The sequence below is a fragment of the Panthera pardus genome, unplaced genomic scaffold (genome assembly GCF_024362965.1).
Source record: "Panthera pardus isolate Hobbes unplaced genomic scaffold, ASM2436296v1 HiC_scaffold_12, whole genome shotgun sequence".
NCBI lineage: Eukaryota > Metazoa > Chordata > Mammalia > Carnivora > Felidae > Panthera > Panthera pardus.
This window is the reverse complement of record NW_026526677.1, coordinates 55,746,430-55,769,439: the sequence shown is the minus strand read 5'-3', so window position 1 is coordinate 55,769,439 and position 23,010 is coordinate 55,746,430. Positions and strand designations below refer to the sequence as shown.

Genomic DNA, 23,010 nt, shown 5'->3' with positions numbered 1-23,010 from the left:
TGATAAGGACAACCACTGACATTTAAACAAAGTGCTACTTAAGTGCAGAGAAAAGAGATATTAGCTAGCTCCTGAACCTGATATGAATACAACATACCAGGAGGGCTGCCTCTTCTATCTTGTAGGGACAGATGCTCTGGTCTGCTGGGTGATTAGGACAAGTGAAATACCAAGGTTCACACAGGCTCTCCATATTTGTAGCTCTCCATTCTCCTCTCATTCACAATCTTCTTTTTTTTTTTTTCCAATATATGAAGTTTATTGTCAAATTGGTTTCCATACAACACCCAGTGCTCATCCCAAAAGGTGCCCTCCTCAATACCCATCACCCACCCTCCCCTCCCTCCCACCCCCCATCAACCCTCAGTTTGTTCTCAGTTTTTAACAGTCTCTTATGCTTTGGCTCTCTCCCACTCTAACCTTTTTTTTTTTTTTTTTCCTTCCCCTCCCCCATGGTCTTCTGTTAAGTTTCTCAGGATCCACATAAGAGTGAAAACATATGGTATCTGTCTTTCTCTGCCTGACTTATTTCACTTAGCATAACACTCTCCAGTTCCATCCACGTTGCTACGAAAGGCCATATTTCATTCTTTCTCATTGCCACGTAGTACTCCATTGTGTATATAAACCACAATTTCTTTATCCATTCATTAGTTGATGGACATTTAGGCTCTTTCCATAATTTGGCTATTGTTGAGAGTGCTGCTATAAACATTGGGGTACAAGTGCCCCTATGCATCAGTACTCCTGTATCCCTTGGGTAAATTCCTAGCAGTGCTATTGCTGGGTCATAGGGTAGGTCTATTTTTAATTTTCTGAGGAACCTCCACACTGCTTTCCAGAGCGGCTGCACCAATTTGCATTCCCACCAACAGTGCAAGAGGGTTCCCGTTTCTCCACATCCTCTCCAGCATCTATAGTCTCCTGATTTGTTCATTTTGGCCACTCTGACTGGCGTCATTCACAATCTTCTTAAACTCCATAGCCTTGTCAAGAATTCAAGGCCAATAAATCAAAATGCAACTACCTCACTTTTAAAACAGACCTCATAAATCAGCTGGGAATCATGCAGACATTGGATCTACTTAGGCAAACTGTAAGGCCTGATACAGACAGCACACTTTGAGCAAGAAAGTGGAAGTAGGTGTTGGTTGTAACAACTGCTATGGCTGCTATCTGCTCATCACCCCCACCCCTCCTACCATCACCAGAAAGTATATCTTGCAGGCCAGCTGAGTTGGGAAGCTTTTTCAGTGAAACTTTTCAAATATATATAAGAGTAGAAGGAATAGTTTAATGACCTCTTTCTCATTCAACAATTACCAAACTTGGGGGCACCTATCATTCTTCGGTTCTTAAATTCCTTTCCCATCAAATTCATACTTCTCAGACTAGCCTCCTCCCTCTCTCACTCTTTCCTACGTGCATTCCAGCCTCCTACATACTCTAAACCTTTCTACCCATTCTTTTAAAACCCAATCCATATGCCACCTCTTCCAGAAACCCTTCCAGAGCAGAACTATCCTTCCTACAAACTCCTTAAAGCCTTTACTTGCTAGCCACATCTACCCACCTATGGAATCTCCCTTGAATTCTTCATTGCCACACCTCCTAAAGTTCAGACTTTATCCCTTGCTCTTTCCTAGGATATTGTAGTGACCTCCAAGATCATCTCCCTGACTCTAATCTTGCCAGAACAGATTCATAACATAAGAGCAGCCACAGTGATCTTTATTAGACACACAACTGAGTATATCAGCCCCCTACTTAAACAGACCTTAATGACTTTCTATTGTCTTTGGATTAAAGCCCAAACTCCTTTGTATGACATATAAGGTACTTCATAATCTGGTCCAGCCAGCTATTTATCTCACCAGTCTCCCCCAAATGGTTTACACTCCAGCCACAATCCAGGAATGAACCACCTACCATTCTAACATGCTCTTCCCTTTTATACCTTGGTGCTTTGGCCACTGCCATTTTCTCTCCTTAGAATTCTTTCCTCATCTTCACTGTCCATCTCTATTCACTCTCAAAGATGCAGTTCAAGTATTACCTCCTTCAAAAGATATTCTCCAACTTTATACATTCACACTGCATTCGACAACTGTTAGGTGAGCATATGTTGAACTCTAGACTGGAAATACAATAATAAATAACAGCTCTCACTCTCAAGATACTTCAGAGTCTAATAGATTTCCTCAGGTGAAGTGTTCCTCTTCTGCAGAAATTTGCAATTTGTACATTATCTCCAAGGTCACATTTATTACTTTTTATACTTGTTTCTGAGTCTGTTTCCATAACTAAACTCTAATCATCTTCAGGTCAAGGATCTTTTCTTTTTTTTAAAAGCTTTGTTCAGGAACAGCATCCATTTTAGGTGGACAATTGAATGACTGTTCGTATATTTACAGGGTTGTGCAACCATCTTTTTAAATCTATTTTTTAATTTTAACTTTAGTTTTATTTTGAGAGAGAGACAGAGAGCAAATGGGGGGAGGGGCTAAGAGAGAGGGAGAGAGAGAATCCCAATATGCTGCACTGTGTCAGCACAGAGCCTGATGTGGGGCTTGAACCTACGAACTGTGAGATCAAAACCTGATATGAAACCAAGAGTCAGACACTTAACCAACTGAGCCACCCAGGCACCCCCGTGCAACCATCTTATTTTAAATCATTTCTATCACTTTAAAAACAAACCTCATGTTCATCTCATCTGCAACACCCCCAGACCTAATCAACCACTAATCTACTTTATTTCTCTATAGATTTGCCTCTTTTGGACCTTTCATATAAATGAAGTCATACAAAATGCAGTTCTGACTGGCTTCTTTCAGACACCATAATGTTTTAAGGATCATCCATGTTCTAGCATGTATCAGTAGCTCACTCCTTTTTCGTGCCAAGTAATATTCCACCATATGGATATACATTTTATTTATCCATTCAGCAATTGAGGGATATTTCGGTTGTTTCTACTTTTGGGCTATTATGAAAATATTGCTAAGAACATTTGTGTACAAGCTTTTGTGTGGACACATGTTTTTTATTTCTAAAGTATATATCTTAGGAGAGGAATTGCTGGGTCATATGGTACTTCTATGCTTAACCTTTTGAGGAACCATGAAACTGTTTTCCACAGCTGTTGCACCCCTTTACACTTCTACCAGCAGTGCATGAAGGTGCCAGTACCTCCACCTCCTTGACAACACTTGTTATTATGTCTTTTTTTATTATAGTATCATGGTGAGTATGAAGTGGTATCTCATTGTGTTTTTAAAAAAAATTTTTTTTAATGTTTATTTATTATTGAGAGACAGAGAGAGACAGAGCATGAGCATGGGAGGGGCAGACAGACAGGGAGACACAGAATCTGAAGCAGGCTCCAGGCTCCAAGCTGTCAGCACAGAGTCCGATGCAGGGCTCAAACTCACAAACCGCGAGATCATGGCCTGAGCTGAAGTCAAACGCTCAACTGACTGAGCCATCCAGGCGCCCCTCATTGTGGTTTTGATTTGCATTTCTCTGATGACTAATGATATTTAACTTCTTTTCAGGCACTTATTGGCCATTTGTATACTTTCTTTGGAGAAAAGTCAATTCAGATCATTTGTCCATTTTTTATTGGGTTATTTATCTCTCTCTTGTTGAGCTGTGAGAGGTCTTTATATATCCTGAATGTAAGTTCTTCATCAGATATACTATTTGCAAATATTTTCTCCTATTTAGCAATCTTACTGGATGTGAACTGGGTGTGAGCATCACTTGAATCTTACTTTCTTTTGTTTCAAAGAATTAGCCTGTAATCTGGTACAATGTATGTGTTCAATAAATGTTAGATGGATGTTACATAATGTTAACAGCTATGATGACAAAGATAATGCCTTACTCGTTCAGCATCCCCCTCTTACTTCACACCTAGCACTAGACACAAACAAAGCACATGCTTCGGAAATAAACAGAGACTGAGTAACAGTCTCGAACAAACAGTGGGGATGATGTCAAATAAAATAGCCAAACAGAATTTTTCACATTTCTTCTCCCCCACCTAAGACTTCTCCTTTGGTCCTTCCTATTTCAATACATATACCATCAACCATGGCGTTGCCAATTACTTAAAGCAAAACAAATCCCAAAACCTGGAAGTCAAGCTTATTTTCCTTCCCTTCTATCTGATATCCAATCCACCAGCAAGTCCTGTAGGCTCTACTTCAAAACATATTCTAAATTCATCCACTTCCCATCATGTATGCTACCGCACCCCCAACACTATCAGGTCTCACCTGAACTACTGCAAATCTCCTAACAGCTCTTCTTGAATGCCCCTTACAATGCATTCTCCTTAAAGCAGCCAGAAAGATTGTTTTAAAAATGCAAACCAGGGGCGCCTGGGTGGCTCAGTCGGTTGAGCAACCGACTTCGGCTCAGGTCATGATCTCACGGTTTGTGTGAGTTCGAGCCCCGCGTCGGGCTCTGTGCTGCCAGCTCAGAGTCTGGAGCCTGCTTCTGATTCTGTGTCTCCCTCTCTCTCTGACCCTCCCCCACTCATGCTATGTCTCTCTCTGCCTCAGAAATAAACATTAAAAAAAAAAATTAAAAAAAAAAATGCAAACCAGCTCACCTCACTCCTATCTTTCAAACCATTCAAATTCTTTTCATTGTACTCTCAGGAAAATTCAACATGTTTAGCAGCATCGATGAGGCCTTACAGATCTGACTGTGCCAAACTCCCTGACCTGACTGGTATTATTTTTTCCTTGCTCACTATGATTCACACACACTGGCTTTCTCTTTGGTCCCAAGACATGCCTAACTCATTCCCACGGATTTATACTTCTCCCTCCACTTGACACATGTCTGCCTCCAAATCTTCCAATTGCCAGATCTTCTTCACTCAGGTGTTGGTTCAAATATCACCTCATAGGCTGTTCATAACCTTTCCTAGTTGTTCTCTATCACATCACCCTACACTCCTCAGAGCACTTGTCACCATTTGGAGTTATCCTGTTTGCTACTTGTTACCTGCATGCCCCCATTAGAAAGTAAACTTCACAAGAGCAAGGACCTTCGTTGTCTTGTTCATTGCTGAGTTACTGGGACCTAGGAAAATGCATGACATATTGAAGGTACAAGTACTGAGGAAGGAAAGATTGAATTAACAATCCAGATTACATATTTAATAAATGCTTCATGAATGCGTGAGTGAATGAATCAGGGGAAGGAATGAAAAGCACACAAAAATAAGTGGAAGCACTGTTACTTGATATTTTTATAGCTGCTCACTTTTCTCCACCTTCACTGCCTTTGCTTCTGCTCAGATCCTCAGTATCTCTTAGCTACCAAAGTACTCCCAACTAATTTCTTCTTTCCCCAACTGGATCCCTCCAAAATAGCTTCTACACTTCTATCAGACTTGATCACTCTGAGACATAGATCTGAACATGTTTTAAACCCAAGCTTCTTAGCATATTGTTAAAAAGGTCTCTCCAGGGGCGCCTGGGTGGCGCAGTCGGTTAAGCGTCCGACTTCAGCCAGGTCACGATCTCGCGGTCCGTGAGTTCGAGCCCCGCGTCAGGCTCTGGGCTGATGGCTCGGAGCCTGGAGCCTGTTTCCGATTCTGTGTCTCCCTCTCTCTCTGCCCCTCCCCCGTTCATGCTCTGTCTCTCTCTGTCCCAAAAATAAATAAAAAACGTTGAAAAAAAAATTTAAAAAAAATAAAAAAAATAAAAAGGTCTCTCCAACCTTACTGCTCATTGTTATCCCCTTACATTTAGCCTGTACTCAGTTTTACAGAAATTCTTAAAGTTCCCAGGATCTGCCTCCAAACCTTTGAAGATCTTTTCACTTTGCTGGACCACTCTTCCCTACCTCATAGACTATCTATTGAACTCAAATTTAATCCTTAAGAGCAAACGCAAGCTTCTTCTCTGTTAAGTCTTTAATGATTCCCCTAAGCAGAGTTAATCACTCCTTCCTTTGTGTCACTACGGTATATAACACACATCTTACACTATACCACAATTATTTGTTTCCATGTCTGTCTTCCCCTATATGACTATTAATCCCCTGAGAATAGGAGCCAGGCGTTCATCTTTGTGTCCCCCTTGCATAGTATTTGGCATATATAAGCACTCAATAACTGATGACTGAGTTAAAACATACCTTAACTCCTCAGCCTGGCATTCAAAATCAACCTTGTATGGGCCCCAACTTATATTTCTAGATTTAGCACTTAGTCCTCATCTACTTGATGATCTCCACAAATACATCCTTCTTTTTCACATTTACTTGGGGCCTTTATTCCTGATGCTCTCTAGTGAAATTTAGAACATCCATAAGGTCCAGGTCAGAAGGCTCCTTCTCAAAGAAGACTTCCTTAACCCTATCAATGAGAAGGGATTTACTTCCCCAATAGTATTTTGTTTTTTCTACTGATAAGGTAATTAGGACCTTTTTTTTTAAGTATATATATTTATTTTTGAGAGAGAGAGAGAGAGAGAGAGAGAGAGCACAAGTGAGGGAGGGAGACACAGAATCCGAAGCAGGCTCCAGGCTCTGAGCTGTCAGCACAGACCCCAACGCAGGGCTTAAACCCACAAACCATGAGATCATGACTGAAGCCAAAGTAAGACACTTAACTGACTGAGCTACCCGGGTGCCCCACTGGACCTTTTATTTTATAATTATAGCCACTGCATTTCCAACTGGACTACATGTCCCATTTTCTAACAGAACTATAAGCTCCTTGAAACATGATTTAGCATCTTCTCTCTCGACCCAAGTGCCTAACATAGCCCCTTGCACAAAAAGCAATCATCAACAAATATTTTATTAGTGAAGAATAATATGCTTAAGGATTAGAGATTTCATGCTTCCATTCCTTCACATGGTAAACTTTTACCCCTCAAGAATCAGCCCAATGATGGGGCATGTGGACGGCTCATCGGTTGAGGGTTCAGTTCTTGATTTTGGCTCAGGTCATGATCTCAAGGTTCAAGAGTTTGAGCCCCTTGTTGGGCTCTGTGATGGGGGTTCAGAGCCTGCTTGGGACTCTCTCTCTCTCTCTCTCTCTCTCTCTCCCTCTCTCTCTGTTTGCCCCATCCCTGGTTCTGGCTCTCTCTCTCAAAACAAATAAACTCATAAAAAAAAAAAAAAAAAATCAATCCAATATCCTATCCTCTCTGAAGTCTTCCCTAACACTCTCAAATACAATTATGCACTCAATCCATGTACCTGTGGTACCTTGTGCATAACTCTACTCATAATACTTTATGTCATTATCACTTCCTCTCCCTACTAGACTGTGACCTCTTTTGGAGCAGAGATAGTCTCATTATCCATTTAGGAGTTCCCAAGACCAAAAAAGTATCTGGTATAATTAAATGTTCAATAAAAATGTGGTGAATTTTGAAAACAGTGAGTCCATGTTACAGAGTACACCAGCAACAGAGATCATGGAATCCTATCACCAAGTTCAAATCCCACCTCCACTTACAACCTATGCAATCTTGAATAAATTAAAATTACTTAGCTGTGTCTTGGTTTTTCTCATGTAGAAATTGAACATAATAATAGTATTAAAATAGAATTAATAGAGCTAATGTCATGTAAAATGCTTACTACAGTGCCAGGGACACAGTATGCACTAAAAAATTAGCTATTGTTACCATAAGAATAGAGGGAGAAAAAACTGTTTCTGGAGGGTGCTGACAGACTCAAGAAGAGGTTAAGCAATGGGCAATGGAGAGTAAAGTGTCACTAGGGTCCTCTTAAGTAACAGACACATTGGGGTGCTTCGGTGGCTCAGTCAGTTGAGTGTCCAACTCTTGATCTCAGTTCAGGTCGTGATCTCATGCTTCATGGGATTTGACCCCTGAGTCGGGCTCTGCACTGACAGGGCAAAGCCTGCTTGGGATTCCCTCTCTCCCTCTTTCTGTCCCTCCCCCGTTCTCTTTCTTTCAAAATAAATAAATATTAAAAAAAAAAAAAAAAAAAAGGCGGGGCGCCTGGGTGGCTCAGTCAGTTAAGCGGCCGACTTCAGCTCAGGTCACGATCTCGCGGTCCGTGAGTTCGAGCCCCACGTCGGGCTCTGTGCTGACAGCTCAGAGCCTGGAGCCTGCTTCCGATTCTGTGTCTCCCTCTCTCTCTGACCCTCCCTGGTTCATGGTCTGTCTCTGTCTCAAAAATAAATAAACGTTAAAAAAAAAAAATAAAAAAAAAAAAAAAGTAACAGACACATTAAGTTATTGAGAACACCCTACTGGGAAAGGGGAAGGAGAACAGAGGGACCACAAACCTTGGTTTGTGGCTTATGCTTATGCTCTCTGCCTCCAGTTCCCTGCTTCTTCTTTCCCCACAGTTTCTCCCTAGTTGCCCAGGGCCAAAAGCCCCATGGCCACAACTCAGCATCCCCTTGGGAAAGCTGCACTTTAGAGAGAACTAATGAGTTTACATTTACCTACCAGATTTTCCTCTGAGGAGCAAAGAGATAACAAAGGACTTCAAGAAGGAAAAACACAAAGAAATAAAGTGGAGATAAGGAATGACATCAGACGGATTACAGTGGGTTGGCTTTCAGGACAAATAGTCCCAGGTGAATTGAGCCTACACTCCTCAGAGGCATCCTCTGGCAGTGCCAGTGTTTGCATGTGCTTCCATGGTCAAAGATGCAAAGAAGCAGGATCTGGAAAAAGGAACAAGGACTAAAAAGAGGAAGCTACAGAGGCACCTGGGTGGCTCAGTCAGTTAAGCGTCCAACTTTGGTTCAGGTCACAATCTCACAGTTCATGAGTTCATGCCCCACATGGGGCTCTCTGCTGTCAGCACAGAGCCTGGAGCCTGCTTCAAATTCTGTGTCTCCCTCTCTCTGCCCTTCCCCACACATGCCTCATCTCTCTTCCTCTCTCAAAAATAAACATTAAAAAAAAATGTTTTTAAGCTGAAACTACAGAAATAAAAATTCTAGCCCAATTTGAAGAAAACTGCAACAGAGGTATTCAAAGAGGTAACAGGATGACCCAAAAGATAGCTCCCTACCATTAGAGGGGTTTAAACACAGACTGGGAGTGATCACTTACTGGGGATGTTCAACATCCCTTTAAGATTCAAGTTCAATAAACATTTGAATTTCTACGCTAGCCATTGTGAGAGATTAGGTGCTAGGAACACAGAGATAAAAAATGATATGGTTGTCCCCTCCCTCCCAGAGTTCACCACCTAATCAGGGGGGAAATACAACATGGTTTAAGTGCTGACAGAAATCCATATAAGGTACCATGGGGCAGAGAGCAAATCCTCAGATTGTGTGCCTATGACTCACTGGTAAGGTGCAATATGGCATTAATTAAAAATGGAAATGCTTCAAAAGCAGTTTATAAGCAAATGCTGTCAGGTGATATTGTGTTATTTCCAGAACAGATAGTTAAGTGTGTCAGCTAACCTTTGCTATTAGGTTAATATTCCTTTCATCCTGAGCCGAACCCACAATATACTGATGTCTGCTACATGCCAAGTACCAGGCAAAGCACTGAAGAATGTATAGAGATGAGAAAGACAGTCCTGGCATTCAAGGAGTTAGAACATTCCTCTTCACCTTTTCCTCCTCTCTCTCTCCTATCCCCCTTTATTGACCAAGTAACACCTTAAATTCCTTCTGGAAGTAGAAGAGTTATTAAGACATAAGCTTAATTGGAGGCACCTGGCTGGCTCAGTTGGTGGAGCATGCAACTCTTGATCTTGGGGTTGTAAGCTTGACCTCCACATTGGACGTAGAGATTACTTAAAATCTTAAACAAACAAACAAAAACAAGACATAAGCTTAATAAAAAAGTGACTTGCAAAAAACAAGAGTGAGCTGGGGATGGGAGGTATAAAGGTATGATGAGAAACCAAATGGGAAAGATTCTCTGCAGACAGGCTATCTGCCAAAGTATGAAACTCTGCATAAAAAGTCAAGGTTATATGTAGGCCTTTTTGTCTATAACTTCTCTATCACCATTTTTTTCTTCTCTCAACTTAATGTTATTAGCACGGGTTATTAACAATTATTATGCATTCACTCACTCATTCACTAGTATTTACCTGATAGAAAATAGTACCTAAGTACCTGACAGGAACTGTATGAAATACAGGCAGAGTAAAATACTGGGATCCAGGACTTTCAAAGCTGCAAGAGACCTTTAGAACGTCATCTAGTCCAAACCTATCAATTCACAGATGAAGAAGTGAGGTACAGAGAGATTGAAATCTTTCATGAATTCACATTTTCATGCATTTATTGAATCATACTCTTTGCCAGACACCAGGGACACAAGGCTTTCAAGGAGAGCCTAATCTCATGGGAAACAAACAGCATGATTCCAGTCAAATTACCTCTATAAATGAAGTCATATACTTACATAGTAGAAATGTCCACTGTAGGACAGTATTAGAAGTATACAGTACTCATACTGCCCAAAATAGTTAAAAGCACAGGTGCTGGAGTCATCTTGGATTTGAACTCCAGCTCTGTCACTTACTTAGCTATATAACATTGGGCAAGTTACATAAATTCTCTACATCTCAGTTTCCACATCTATAGAATGGGGATAACCATAATAGTACCTACCTTGTAAGATTTTGGTATTAAATTAGAAAATGCATATGAAACACTTGGCACAGAGTAAGTACTCTATCTTATTTCACCTTCAGCACTCTGCCTCAGCATTCTCCTCCTGAGCCCAGGCCTCAGAATCTCAACACAGCCTTTTAAGCATCTATTATCATTTGACTGTCTCTGAGATAAAACAAATCTGCTATTCCTAGTCTAGAACCTAGGAGTACTTTTTACTACTCTGTTTTTTTCCCACTACACTATGCTATTACTCAGTTTACATACCTTAAAAATAATCCACAGAGGCATCTGGGTAGCTTAGTCGGTTAAGCATCTGACTTTGGCCCAGGTCATGATCTCACACTTCCTGGGTTCGAGCCCCGTGTTGGGCTCTGAGCTGACAGCTCAGAGTCTGGAGCCTGCTTCAGATTCTGTGTCTCACTCTCTCTCTGCCCCTCCCCCACTCGCACTCTGTCTCTCGCTCTCTAAAAACTAAACATTTAAAAAAACAAAAAAAAAAAACAAAAAAAATCCAAAGATAAATAGTTAAATATCCAAGATTAAACTTCAATCACACATACCTCAATCCCCCAGTAAAATCTTGGCTTTGACCAAGAGTCTCTAGAGAAGAAACTCCTGGAAACAAGAGACATTTATCAAAGGTCTATCAGGAGAGACCCACAAGAAAAGGGGCGGGGGGGGGGGGGGCGGGAAGGCAGTGATTACTCCTTTGAAGAAGCAAGGGATTTCTATACCCTGCCTGTTAGAGCTTTACCAGTCTAGCGGAGAAGAGGAGATAAGACATGAATTGCCACTTCCTCTTTGATATACCCATCCCACCTACTCCCTAGCACAGCACCTGTGACATGTTTTTGTACTTATTTATCAGTGTTGCTCTTCTCATGTTAGTCTGTGAACTCCCTGAAGGCAATTATCACACCTTCTCCATCTTGGTATTACCAAGAATAGCACAGTGCCTGGCACATAGAAGGTGCTTCAGAAATTTGATGAATTGATAAATGAACACAGAGAAAACTATCAAAGGCAGGGAAAGAAGACATCAGTGTAGATCAGAATAGTTCCAAAAGTCAAGACAGCCTTGGGCTAGAACCTTAAAATACAGGTGGGATTTGAAACATACAGACAGGACAGCACCAACAAAGACCTGGCAGTAACCAGAAACATGATGCACCATATGTTAGAACCAGAAAGTTTTAAACACGATTTAGTCCAACAGTCCAATTTTTATAGGGATGTTGTAAACATTCAATTAAAAAGCATGTACTACTAAGCAGAGGAGCTGGCATATCACAAATATTCACTAACTGGTAGCTATTATTACTATTACTCAAAAATAATAATTATCAAACACTTAGCAGGTACCTGCTGTATGTTAAGCAGCATGCTGAGGGAAGGGACTATAACAACGAGCAAGACAGACTTGAATTCTGCTCTCTAATGTAGCTAAGAGTCTAGTGGGGAAGACAGACAAAATAATCTTTGGTAGACCTGGGCTAGGAGGAAGTAGAGTGAGGGGCTGAAAGAAGAAAGAGTAGGGTCATCCAATCAATGGGCAGTAAGAGAGAACTGTGTGTGTCTCAAAGTGTGTCTTGAGACATGTCAGGGGTTCTGAGTCCCCTTAAGTACCCCAAAGTTTCAAAGTGAGATTTTGTTTGAATAAAGGCTTTTGTGGCTAAATAAAGATTTAAAAACCACCAATCTAGTCCAATTTCCTCTTTTAATAAGAATAAAACAGGGCGGTGGCTCAGTCGGCTAAGTGTCCAGCTTCGGCTCAGGTCATGATTTCACAGTTCATGAGTTCGAGCCCTGCATTAAATTCTATGTCTGTCTATGCTGGCAGCTCAGAGCTTGGAGCCTACTTTGGATTCTGTGCCTCCCTCTCTCTGCCCCTCCCCTGTTCACACTCTGTCTGTCTGTCTCCCTCTCTCTCTCTCTCTCTCAAAAATAAATAAACATTAAAAAAAAAAAAGAATAAAACAGGGTCCAGATGAGGTAAATTACATACTTGAGGCAATAATACCTCAAGTTAGTTGTAGACTGGGATACTTGCTTTGAACTTGAGCTGGAAACTACCCACTGATCTGTATGTCACATCATTCTGGCAGATGAACAAGCACTGGGAGTAGATGCATCCAGAATTCACAGGCACTGGCCAGGCAGGCAGTCTGGCCCTGATTGGATGTTGATGCACTTTTCTACCTTAGGTCTCAAGCTGGGTCTCTGTGTCAAAATGATGCCTCCAATTCCTCTCTAATGTTGACCAGCTACACCTTCCAGGAGGAACTCACTGGCTCCAGGAGGAACTCACTGGCTCCAGGAGTAGGTCTGCTTCTGGACCACCTATCTGGTACCCATGCTTTATACTACTAATATCCTCAAGCACCATGTAGTTTGGCAAGTTGAGAGCAAGAACTGAGTTTAACCAGTTATCACAGCCTATTTACTACCTACCCTGAGTTGGCTAGACCCATCTCTCATCTTCCTAACTATCACTAAGCTAATCACTCCTCCCAACCAGGGGTTTAGCAGAATCAGGTTATCAGTAAATTAAAGGACCTATATGGAAAAACCAATATTCCTCTGGTTAACCCCTACTTAACACCTCTCAAGAATGAAATACTGCTTCATAATTTGGAGATTAAACTTTTGTATATATAGAAAGGGGTAGTTTACTTTGGTAAGATGAGCCTGCAGTTTAGGTCTTTAAACTGAGGAAAAACAAATGCTTTGGAATCTGGGGAAAAAAAAAAAATGGGTTTAAATCTTAGTGATACCACTTAGTAGTTGCAATATCCTCGGCATTCTCAAATACTCTGAACCTCAACTTCCTCGACAATAAATAGGGAATACTAATAAAATTACCATCACAAACGTGAGACTCAAAATGCTCTTTTGAATCACAGTCACTTATCAAATGTACCATATCAATTTTCACATGAGATCATTAAAATCATACAGTTTTAAATTACCTACCCCTATAGCACAAATAATGGAGAAATGGAACCAAGGTGCTCAGTACAGCATGGGCTAAGTTCAGGATAGCATAGGCGGACCTGGGTTGGAATCTGCACACAGCCCCTGCCACCGCCCCCTCCCTCACAAACTGGAATCCTAGAAAAGTTACTCAACCTCTCTAGCCTCAGTCTCCTCAAGTACAAAGTGCAGCTAATCTAACTCACAGGGCTGCTATTAGCGATGAATGAGATAATGCAAGTAAAGGGCTTTAAACAGGAGCTGGTTTATGGTAAGGACTCAATAAACAGTAAGTTTTTCTATCGGTAGCTCATTTCCTAAACCCTATTTTCTCTACACCTCTCCAAAACTAGAGAAGCACTTAGCAAAGCCTAAATTACTTCAACAAATAATGAAAAGACAAAAGAAGAGGAAAGGAATGATGGTTGCTATTCCAGACCACTTATCATGCTAATGGAATCTGATATTGGAAAACACAGGTACAATATCCTGAAGAACAAAACCACAGCATGTGCAATCTTTCCAAAAAAGTGGCAAAGAGCACCAAATGTGTCTTAGGCTATCCACTACCCTTTTATAATTTGGGCCCTACAGTAGTTTACCAAGCAGAAAGAGCTACAGGAAGGCAACTCTGATGCCACATGTAAATCACTACTTCTTTGTAAACCCAACCTTTATTTTTTCAGCTCAAGCTCATCTCTATTATAAGGATTTCACTGACTCCTCCTAGCAGACTCAACCACTTGCCCCACTGAATTTTTTACACACTTCCAATATAACAATTACCTAATAGAGTAGAGCTATTTGCATGCCTCTTCCCTATACTCTAAGTTGGTAAAGATCCCGTCTTACATTGCCAGTGCTTAACACACAGACCTCCATAATTGCAAATTACAAGGATGGATTTCACCTTCTTTTTCACTAACTAAAGCTGCTAAGAGACAGCTGGGTAGACTTTAGTAGAAACTCACATAAACTAAGTCTACCAGACCAGACCCCTGGTTCTTGTTTGTGTGTTTGTTTGTCTGGGAGAAGGGAGCTTGAAGGGATTACTAGCTGTTCCAGCTTCTCAGAGTTATTTTCTCAAACACACAAAAGATAGAACCAGTCCATACAGAATTTCCAGACCACAGATTATATCTTTCTACGTAAACAAAACAAGTAACAGAAGTTTCTGGGATGGATGCTAGTGGTTACATATAAAGTTGACCTCTAGGCACGACACTCTAATAAGTCTGTAGTATAAGCATATTATACAACTAGAAGCTCTCAAATTCTTAAAACAATAAGGGAAGAAAAGCGAAGAAGCAAAAATAAAAACTGTCTTACATCAAAACTTTAAGTTCTTTTCCCCTCTGCCAATACTTTTTTGCTCTGTATCTCAATGAACCCTGATATATGTAATTGAAATCAGGCTCCCTCAAAGAAGGGTTCATGACTAACAAACCATACGTAGTAACTTCAATACTGTATTTATTTTTTCCAGGGCACTTTCAACTATATCTCACTGAACCACAGTCAACCGTAATCACAGAAACTTAAAACTGGATGGGGCCTTGGAGGTCATTTCCACAACCACCCCATATCACCAACCAAGTGGTATCCAAACACCTCTAGTGGTTGAGAGGTATGGGTCTAAAATGTTTCCTTAAAAATCTTCCCCTGCTCTAACCACCTGTCAGTTTCTCAGTCTCTTCCCGCCACCTTAATAACCCCAATCAAGTAAATCAAATCCACCAAGTCATCCTACCACCAAGCAACAGTCTTAGCTTCTCAAGTGCACCTCTACTCCCTTTCTCTGAGCCTCACCCCCAATTGTCCCCAGTCACCCACCTCCAATACACAGCCAGAGCCTCTAAGATTCTGATCCCTCAGAGATCCCACTGGTGGTGAGTGGACCCCTGACAATCAACCCCCTTCCTCCTATCCCTCTGAGTTGTCCATATGCTGTCCTACGCAAGGCTATAAGCAACCCTTGCTATGAATGTACCTTTGGCCTCACAATAATCTCCCTTTCCTTTCTTACCTTCTATTTACTTCTCAGCGCTATCCCTTCATCCCCTTTAAACTCAATGTCTCTTTCCTCCTAGTGATTCAAGGACCACCGGTAATTCAATACATCAGTTGTTAAATGTCCATTAGACAGGTAAAGGGGACATACACCCTCAAGGAGCTCACCCTCAAAGAGCTCAGAGGTCTAGCAAGAGCCAGAAATAGAGAATCATTTACCCCATTAGACTCAGCTCCTCTGGGAAGCCTTCCCCAGCTCAAATTGAACTGCCCTCTTCTCAGTGCCACCATTATACCTCTGATGCTACGACTAGTTTTCCTTCTGTGTCTCCCATCACTAGGCTGTGGGCTCTTCTATGGAAGGGCCCCTATGTCTCTAGCACTTAACCCAGGACTCAGCACAAACATATGTAATGTTTGTTAAATGAGTGAAACGATGAATTCCGGTATACAATCATTCATTCTTCCATTAGGTGCACAAAACTTTATGACACATTATGTACCAAGTCCTAGAGTGTAATGATAAATAAAACAGTTCTTACATAAAAATAACTCTCAACACTGTAATACTAGATTAGCACTCTTCCCTGGTGTGCGTCCCCAACCCCCACCCCAAACCAAGCCGGTCTTCTCCTACAGCGAAAGTCCGGCCTTCCCACGCAGAAGTCCACGCCCCTCCAACTCAAGCTACCCCTCAGCCCTTCAGTCCTACCCCTACGACCCCCAGTTAATAATCTCAAATCTAACGCCCTCACTTCTTTGGCTTCTCTCCCTGTCCTCAATCTCCACCCTCGAGGTCACGGCAAGTCTTCTATCCCCATGACCGCCTTTCAGTCCCGGAGTGCAGGTTACCTCTGATTTCCCTCTCCGCGCACCCGCCCCCCAGTTGGCTCCTTCCTTCTCAGGGTCCCGCCTCCCCTAGGACCCCACTCCCGATAACCTCTCCTCTCCCTCCCTTCAGGTTCAGGCTGAGCCTCTTCTCTCCTTGACTCTCAACATTTCTTACCTCATCTAGCTCCCGTTCCCCGGCAGCACCTCCTCCAACCTCCACCTCTACCACTGCCGCCATCTTCACAGCTCTCCCCCTCCCTCCGGTCCCCGCGGGAGCCAGCTGCTTCCGCCGCTCAAGTGCTCCTAGCCAATCGGCGGCGCAGGCTCCGGCAGGGGGCGGGGCAACAAGTCAGGATGAGTCTTGAGCGGTACTAAGAGACTATCTACCTGCTGCTCACTTAAAGGTCAAGGAGGGACGGTTTCCATGCGCTTCTAAGCTTCCCTGGGGGAGGGTTCTTGGCAAATGAGAAATTTGGCTTGGATTTTTTCAGTGCAAATATTTCACCAATTCTCCCCTTGGGAGCGCCAAAAAGAAGGGTCTCTACATCGTCAACTTTTGCGACGCTCCCTCATTCTAAGCTCCAACAAGAGAAGCGTAGAGGCTAAGGACTACATTTCCCAGAATACATTGACTCTGACCCGGAAGTTTAGGTTCCGCGCTGTGGACAGATTTATAGTGAGTGGAAATTTGCATAAAATATAACTAAAAATATACCTTTAAAATAGATATAAAACATACATAGATGCACACGAATGCATTTTACTGGCTATATCACATGTCTTCTTGCCTCGGTGGGAATCATTTTTCAAAAACAGCGGCTTCTCGAGGCCCCAGGACAAATTCCCGGAATTCCGGAGGCGGAGAGTAGTGCTACGAATCAGAAGTCGGAGGTCAGAGGGCCAAATTGGCGGGAGAAAGGACTTTGTGGTCCGCGATCTGAGGCTGTGGTGGCTCTTCCAGGTCCGTTGTTCCGGGTGAGGGGCTTTGAGGGTTGTTGGGGGCGGGGGGGAGGTGGGCAGTTGCAGAGAATGGGCAGCGGTCAAGGAATGTACAGAACAGCGCGTTCCGAGGAGAGGGGGAAGTGCCTGCACGGTTTAGTCTCCCGAAGCTGAGAGCTGAAGAGTCTCGCACCTAGTAGGTGCTTTGAGGGGCCAAGCTGAATTAATATTTACTAAGTACCCACCATGTAAAAAGGGTTTTGCGTACATCAGGAAGCCATTGATGATTCCTAATGGAGGAGTAACAACGAGAAACAAATTTAAGAAGATTGATTTGAGAGGGGAGAACAAATTAAGAGACTTGTATATTTAGTTGAACATTTGTTGCGTCTTTACTACGTGGTGGGCTCTAGGGGTATAAAGGTGAATGATTTAAGGCACCACTCATGCCCTGGGGGGCGTCCAACGTTCCTGTACTAACCTATTTTGTACTTGCTGCTCCATGGCCCTGTGGTTGCATTCTAGTTGTTTCACGTGTTTGTTGGAATCTCACCACCTGGTCCAGATCCGTTCCCTGCCCACTGTCCCCACAAGCCCATCAAGGGCATCAGAAACAGTCTGACTTCCTGCAAAGATTTCCAGAGAACCAGCCATGGCTAGTTTGTTTTTCTTTTGTTCTCTCCTTCAGGAGTAGCATGAGGATTCTTTCTCTTCTGGAAACTGACAGGACCAAAAAAGGCAGTGCCAAAGTGGTGACAGAAGAGATCTTAGGAAAAAGTATTTTTGCCTTGTACTTGGGATAGCTGCTGGGCCCACAATGGCTCCTGTAAAGATTAGCCACATCGTATCATTTTCCTCTCAGGTATGTTAATTAGCAGTTGTGATTTTTTTCTTGGCAACTGAAAGAAGTGACAAAAGTAGGAGACTTGGCTGCACTTTCAGGAAACTCCCAGTTTAATAGAAGAGACATCGTCCCTTCTTTGGGAATCCAAAGTCAAAGGAGGACACACAGCTCTTGCCCTCAGGTTGTTCCCAGAGCAACGCGGGGTGCATAAAAGAAGTGTTCCTGGGAATTGAAGGTAGAGAAGAAACAACTTCAGGATTCATCCCTTAGTTTGAAGGGAACTGGCAAACCCATAGGCCCAAAGTCTGTACCAGGGTTCCTAGAAGGGCAGTTTAGTTACTCTGTCATTGAGAGCACACCCGGACATTCAAGGTCATCCGTGACCTGTGAGGACATCACCTCCACCATCAAAAGTGATCTTGGGGCGCCTGGGTGGCGCAGTCGGTTAAGCGTCCGACTTCAGCCAGGTCACGATCTCGCGGTCCGTGAGTTCGAGCCCCGCGTCAGGCTCTGGGCTGACAGCTCGGAGCCTGGAGCCTCTTTCCGATTCTGTGTCTCCTTCTCTCTCTGCCCCTCCCCCGTTCATGCTCTGTCTCTCTCTGTCCCAAAAATAAATAAAAAAACGTTGAAAAAAAAATTAAAAAAAAAAAAAAAGTGATCTCAACCTCCTCCCTAAAAGTTCACTTTTGAGAAATTCCAATTATCCAGATTAGATCTAGATGCTGAGGCCTAAGCCCAGGATTTATACCATGTGGTGATTCTTAAGAACTTCCCACCCTTTCCTTTGCTGTCATTTCTATCCATACCTTTTCTCCCCACTCTTCTTCACCTTCTGTTGCCCTAGTCTTTCTCAAAGGATGCCACTGCATTTTGGGTGGGATAAATCTGCATTTATAGCAGTATCATTTACCTGATGAGGTATTTAGCATCCATGGCCTTCAGACCCTAATGACAGTAATGCTCCCTGGTCATGATGACAGTCAAAAACATCCCCACTCATTTCGGAAAGACTCTTAGAGAGCCTTTTGGAACTAATATATCAACTCCTAAGTGAAAGAAAATAAAAATTGCCCATATCCTTCTTACCTACATAGTCAGCCTAAATGGTTTTCTTCAAAGATTGAGCTTTATAAAGTGCTAGAGAATGTTACTTATCATCTAACACTGAGGTTTTCAAACTGTTCTATGGGCACCCACTTCTAATTGAAATGAGGTGGTGCATGTATGTCTCTAGACCCCCCCAACCTGTGTTTTAACCAGAGCTCTGGGTTTTTTTGCTGAAAATACACACACACACACACACACACACACACACACACACATTTTAGTGTAAGATTTCAGCTAAAAGGAAGGATTTTATTGCTAAAACAATAACAAGATTGAAAACCATGAGTATAGACTCCCTCCCCTTTACTTACGGATGAAAGAATTTAGATCCAGAGAGAGAAAGTAGTTTGCTCAGGGCCTTGCCACCAAAAAATATCTAACTGTGGGTTAGAACCAAGAATTTCTCTCTCGGTGGGTGCCTGGGTGGCTTAGTCGGTTGTGCATCTGACTTTGGCTCATGTCATGATCTCACAGTTGATGAGTTCGAGCCCCACACTGGGCTTGCTGCTGTCAGCACAGAGCCCACTCCAGATCCTCTGTCTCCTCCTCTGCCCCTCCCCTGCTTGTGCTCTTTCTCTATCTCTCTCTCTCTCTCAAAAATATTTTTTAAAAAATTTTCTCTCTCGGTATTGCTATTGTTGCCTTGGAACAAATCACTTTATTCCTACCCATTAGTTGTAAACTCAGAATAAAAATCCTTGCCTTTCTTTTCTCATAGGGCTACTTTGAAGATAAATAAATGTCTGTGAAAGTACCTTGTAAATGAAGTGAAATAGCATAGTGTGGCAGTTAAAAGCCTGGATTCAGAAAGCTAGATGTTCTGATTTTGGTTGGTTATTTGGCTTTGTGGCCTTGGGTAAGTTTCTGAACTTAAGCTTCAATGTATTGATCTGTTAAGTAAGAACCAATAATAGCAACTAAACTAAATAGTAAAGTGTTAGGAGGATTAAATGAGGTGGTTTGGTAAATGGAGGAGAGGTAAATGATCTGTAAATCCCTGGCACATGATAGCTGTATTTTTATGGACTCTCCCATCTAGTGGTTCTTCTATCATGGTAAAATGCCTGGAAAGGTTTGGGAATGTAGGAATCCCTCATTCATGGGCATCCTTTTTACCTTTCAGTTCAGTGAAGTTCCTGATTACTCCTTCTCTCTCTGACTTAGGATCCCAAGTATCCTGTGGAGAACTTGCTGAATCCAGACTGTCAGAAGGGACCTTGGCTCAGCTGCCCTCAGGACAAGAGTGGGCAGCTGAAAGTGGAACTCCAGCTGGAGAGGGCAGTGCCCATTGGCTACATTGATGTAGGTGAGTGAGTTCTCTGAGGTCTAGGAATCTGTGCGGGAGATGCAGGAGTCACATTCCCCTCCAAGTGCTCCATAATGTCTCAATTTGGTCTAGCTGAGCACTTTTCATGGAATAAGCCCTTCCTGGTGTGAAGGTGAGATGTGGCCCAGATGCCCTTCTCAGGTGTATGGTGTTGGCAAACTCTGAGGTTTCTGTTCACATAGAATGCAATGGGAGGGGCACCTGGCTGGTTTTAGTGGGTAGAGCATGTGACTCTTGATCTTGGGGTTGTAGGTTCGAGCCCCACATTGGGTGGAGAGATTACTTAAAAATAAAATTTGAAAAAAAAAGTAGTGGGAATGGTATTCCCTGAATTATTTAACATACGTGCCCTGCTTTGATCTGAGTAGTCTGGGTGAAGCCTTAGGATGCTGACATAATTACAAATGCCAACAAATAGAACCTGTAAGCACCTGTAAATATCATTGTCAAGAGGATGCTGGGGGATGGGCTCTGCAGACTAATCTGGGAAGTCTCCATAGGAATTTGCGGGTTGAGAAGGTTGGCCTTAGCATTCTCTGGAGTAGAGAACTAACAAAGACCATTGGCCTCAGCTCTGTAGGGCTCCCTAGCAGGGGTCTAATAGAGACAGAGATTAGCACTGCCTGCCAGAGCCAGAGGACAGGGAAGCAGCAAGTCTATTGAGTCAGGGAAGGTTTCTAGCTGGGAGGACCACTGTGAACCTTCATACTGTCATTTTGTGGACTGAGGTCTCATCCACTTCAGTTGCCGGTTCACTGTGTTCCTTGACCTTTCTGGGCTTCCAATCAGCTCTAGAATGGAAGAATGTCCTTTTCCCACCCGATACCTTGTGTGCGGTCAGGGGAGCATCTGTCTTCCCATCACCCTTAAATCCTTCTCTCAACCTTTTGTCCTCAGGTAACTGCGGCTGTGCTTTCCTGCAAATTGATGTGGGCCGTTCTTCCTGGTCCCTGGACAGACCTTTTGTCACCTTGCTCCCTGCAACCATGCTTATGTCCCTGGCTGATTCAAAGCAGGGGAAAAACCGCTCAGGGGTCCGCATGTTTAAAGATGGTAAGGAAGGCAAAAACAGAAATGGGAAATGGACAGTGAGAGAGACTATAAGAAAGAGATGCAGTCATACTAAGCTAGACAACCCACTAGAGAGGGCCATGGAGCTGTTAGGTGGAATGGTGGGAGGGGCCTGTGAAGGGGCTTGGTCGTATCTGTGGGGGTATGGGGTAGGTAGTGAGTGAATAACTACTGGTATGTTTGTATGAGTTCTCTGTGATGACAGTATATGGGAACCGAGAACATTTATGCACTATGATTTATATTTACACATGATTCGGTGGAGCCTGATGTAGAGCCCGTATTTGTGAGTAGTGTTTTTATCTGTATAAATGTACATTGGTGTGAGTACGGTAGTCGCCCTTTATCCATGGTTTCACTTTCCATGGTTTCAGTTACCTACAGTCCACCACAGCCCAAAAGCAGATGATGTTCCTTCTAACATATTATTAGAAGGTCAATAGTAGTAGCCTCCCTGTGTCACAATGCCTACGTCATTCACCTCACTTCATCTCATCACGTAGGCATTTTATCATCTCACGTCACCCCAAGAAGAAAGGTGAGCAGAGTACAGTAAGATATTTTGAGAGAGAGCGAGAGAGAGACCACATTCACGTAACTTTTATTGTAGCCTGTTGTTATAATTGCTCTGTTTTATTATTGTTATTAATCTCTTCCTGTGCCTAACTCATAAATTAAGCTTTATCATAGGTGTGCACATATAGGAAAAAACATAGTATATACGAGGTTTGGTGCTATCTGTGGTTTCGGGCATCCGCTGGGGGCTTTGAACATATCCCCCACAGATGAGGAGGGACAACTGTGTAAGTGTTAGTATAGAATAAATGTTTATATAAGTGATGGAAGGCTACAGGATGGATATGGTTAGATAGTATATAGTGCTTCCTGAGTTCCAATCCATGCAAATTTCTGTGTTCACTAGGCACTGCAGAACAGACATAAGATCTGATTCCTGGACTTTGGGGACTTACAGTCTAATAAGGATTTGTCTGTGTTGGAGCTGAGGTGTTTGTAATGTTGTGAAGGAACCATGATATGGGAGGGGCATACTAGGTGCAGGGGGTGAGGTGCTACCACAGAGTGCTGGGAAGTAAAGGTGAGAAGGGTTTGCAGTATTGCCATGTCACACAGTGACTATGGAGGCCATGGAGTGTTGTGAGGGAGGTGGAGGTCTCATGGTCCAGGAAGAGCAGATGTAGCTCATCTGATCCACTGGGCTAGTGGTCACCTCAGACCCCAACACTACAGGTACCTCCTGTTTAAAATGAGACATTGGGGGCACTTGGGTGGCTCAGT

The 23,010-nt window shown here is 42.8% G+C and overlaps 2 protein-coding genes across 5 annotated transcripts in view; one reads left to right on the top strand and one right to left on the bottom strand.

Annotated features, from left to right (window-relative positions):
- The window catches only part of RNF121 (ring finger protein 121), an 82,086-nt gene extending 65,370 nt beyond the window's left edge, over positions 1-16,716 (bottom strand). The window contains exon 1 of one of the 2 annotated variants that reach the window (XM_019449669.2): positions 16,602-16,716. In XM_019449669.2, coding sequence (XP_019305214.1) covers positions 16,602-16,664 — 63 coding nt within the window. In that variant the 5' untranslated portion in view covers positions 16,665-16,716. The remainder of the gene's footprint in view (positions 1-16,601) is intronic. The other variant, XM_019449668.2, reaches the window with a different exon arrangement.
- A 302-nt stretch (positions 16,717-17,018) lies between these two features.
- XNDC1N (XRCC1 N-terminal domain containing 1, N-terminal like) overlaps positions 17,019-23,010 on the top strand; it is a 37,854-nt gene continuing 31,862 nt past the window's right edge. For 2 of the 3 annotated variants that reach the window (XM_019449693.2, XM_053900054.1), the window contains exons 1-4: positions 17,109-17,387; positions 18,054-18,227; positions 20,481-20,622; positions 21,541-21,696. In XM_019449693.2, coding sequence (XP_019305238.2) covers positions 18,183-18,227; positions 20,481-20,622; positions 21,541-21,696 — 343 coding nt within the window. In that variant the 5' untranslated portion in view covers positions 17,109-17,387; positions 18,054-18,182. The other variant, XM_053900053.1, reaches the window with a different exon arrangement.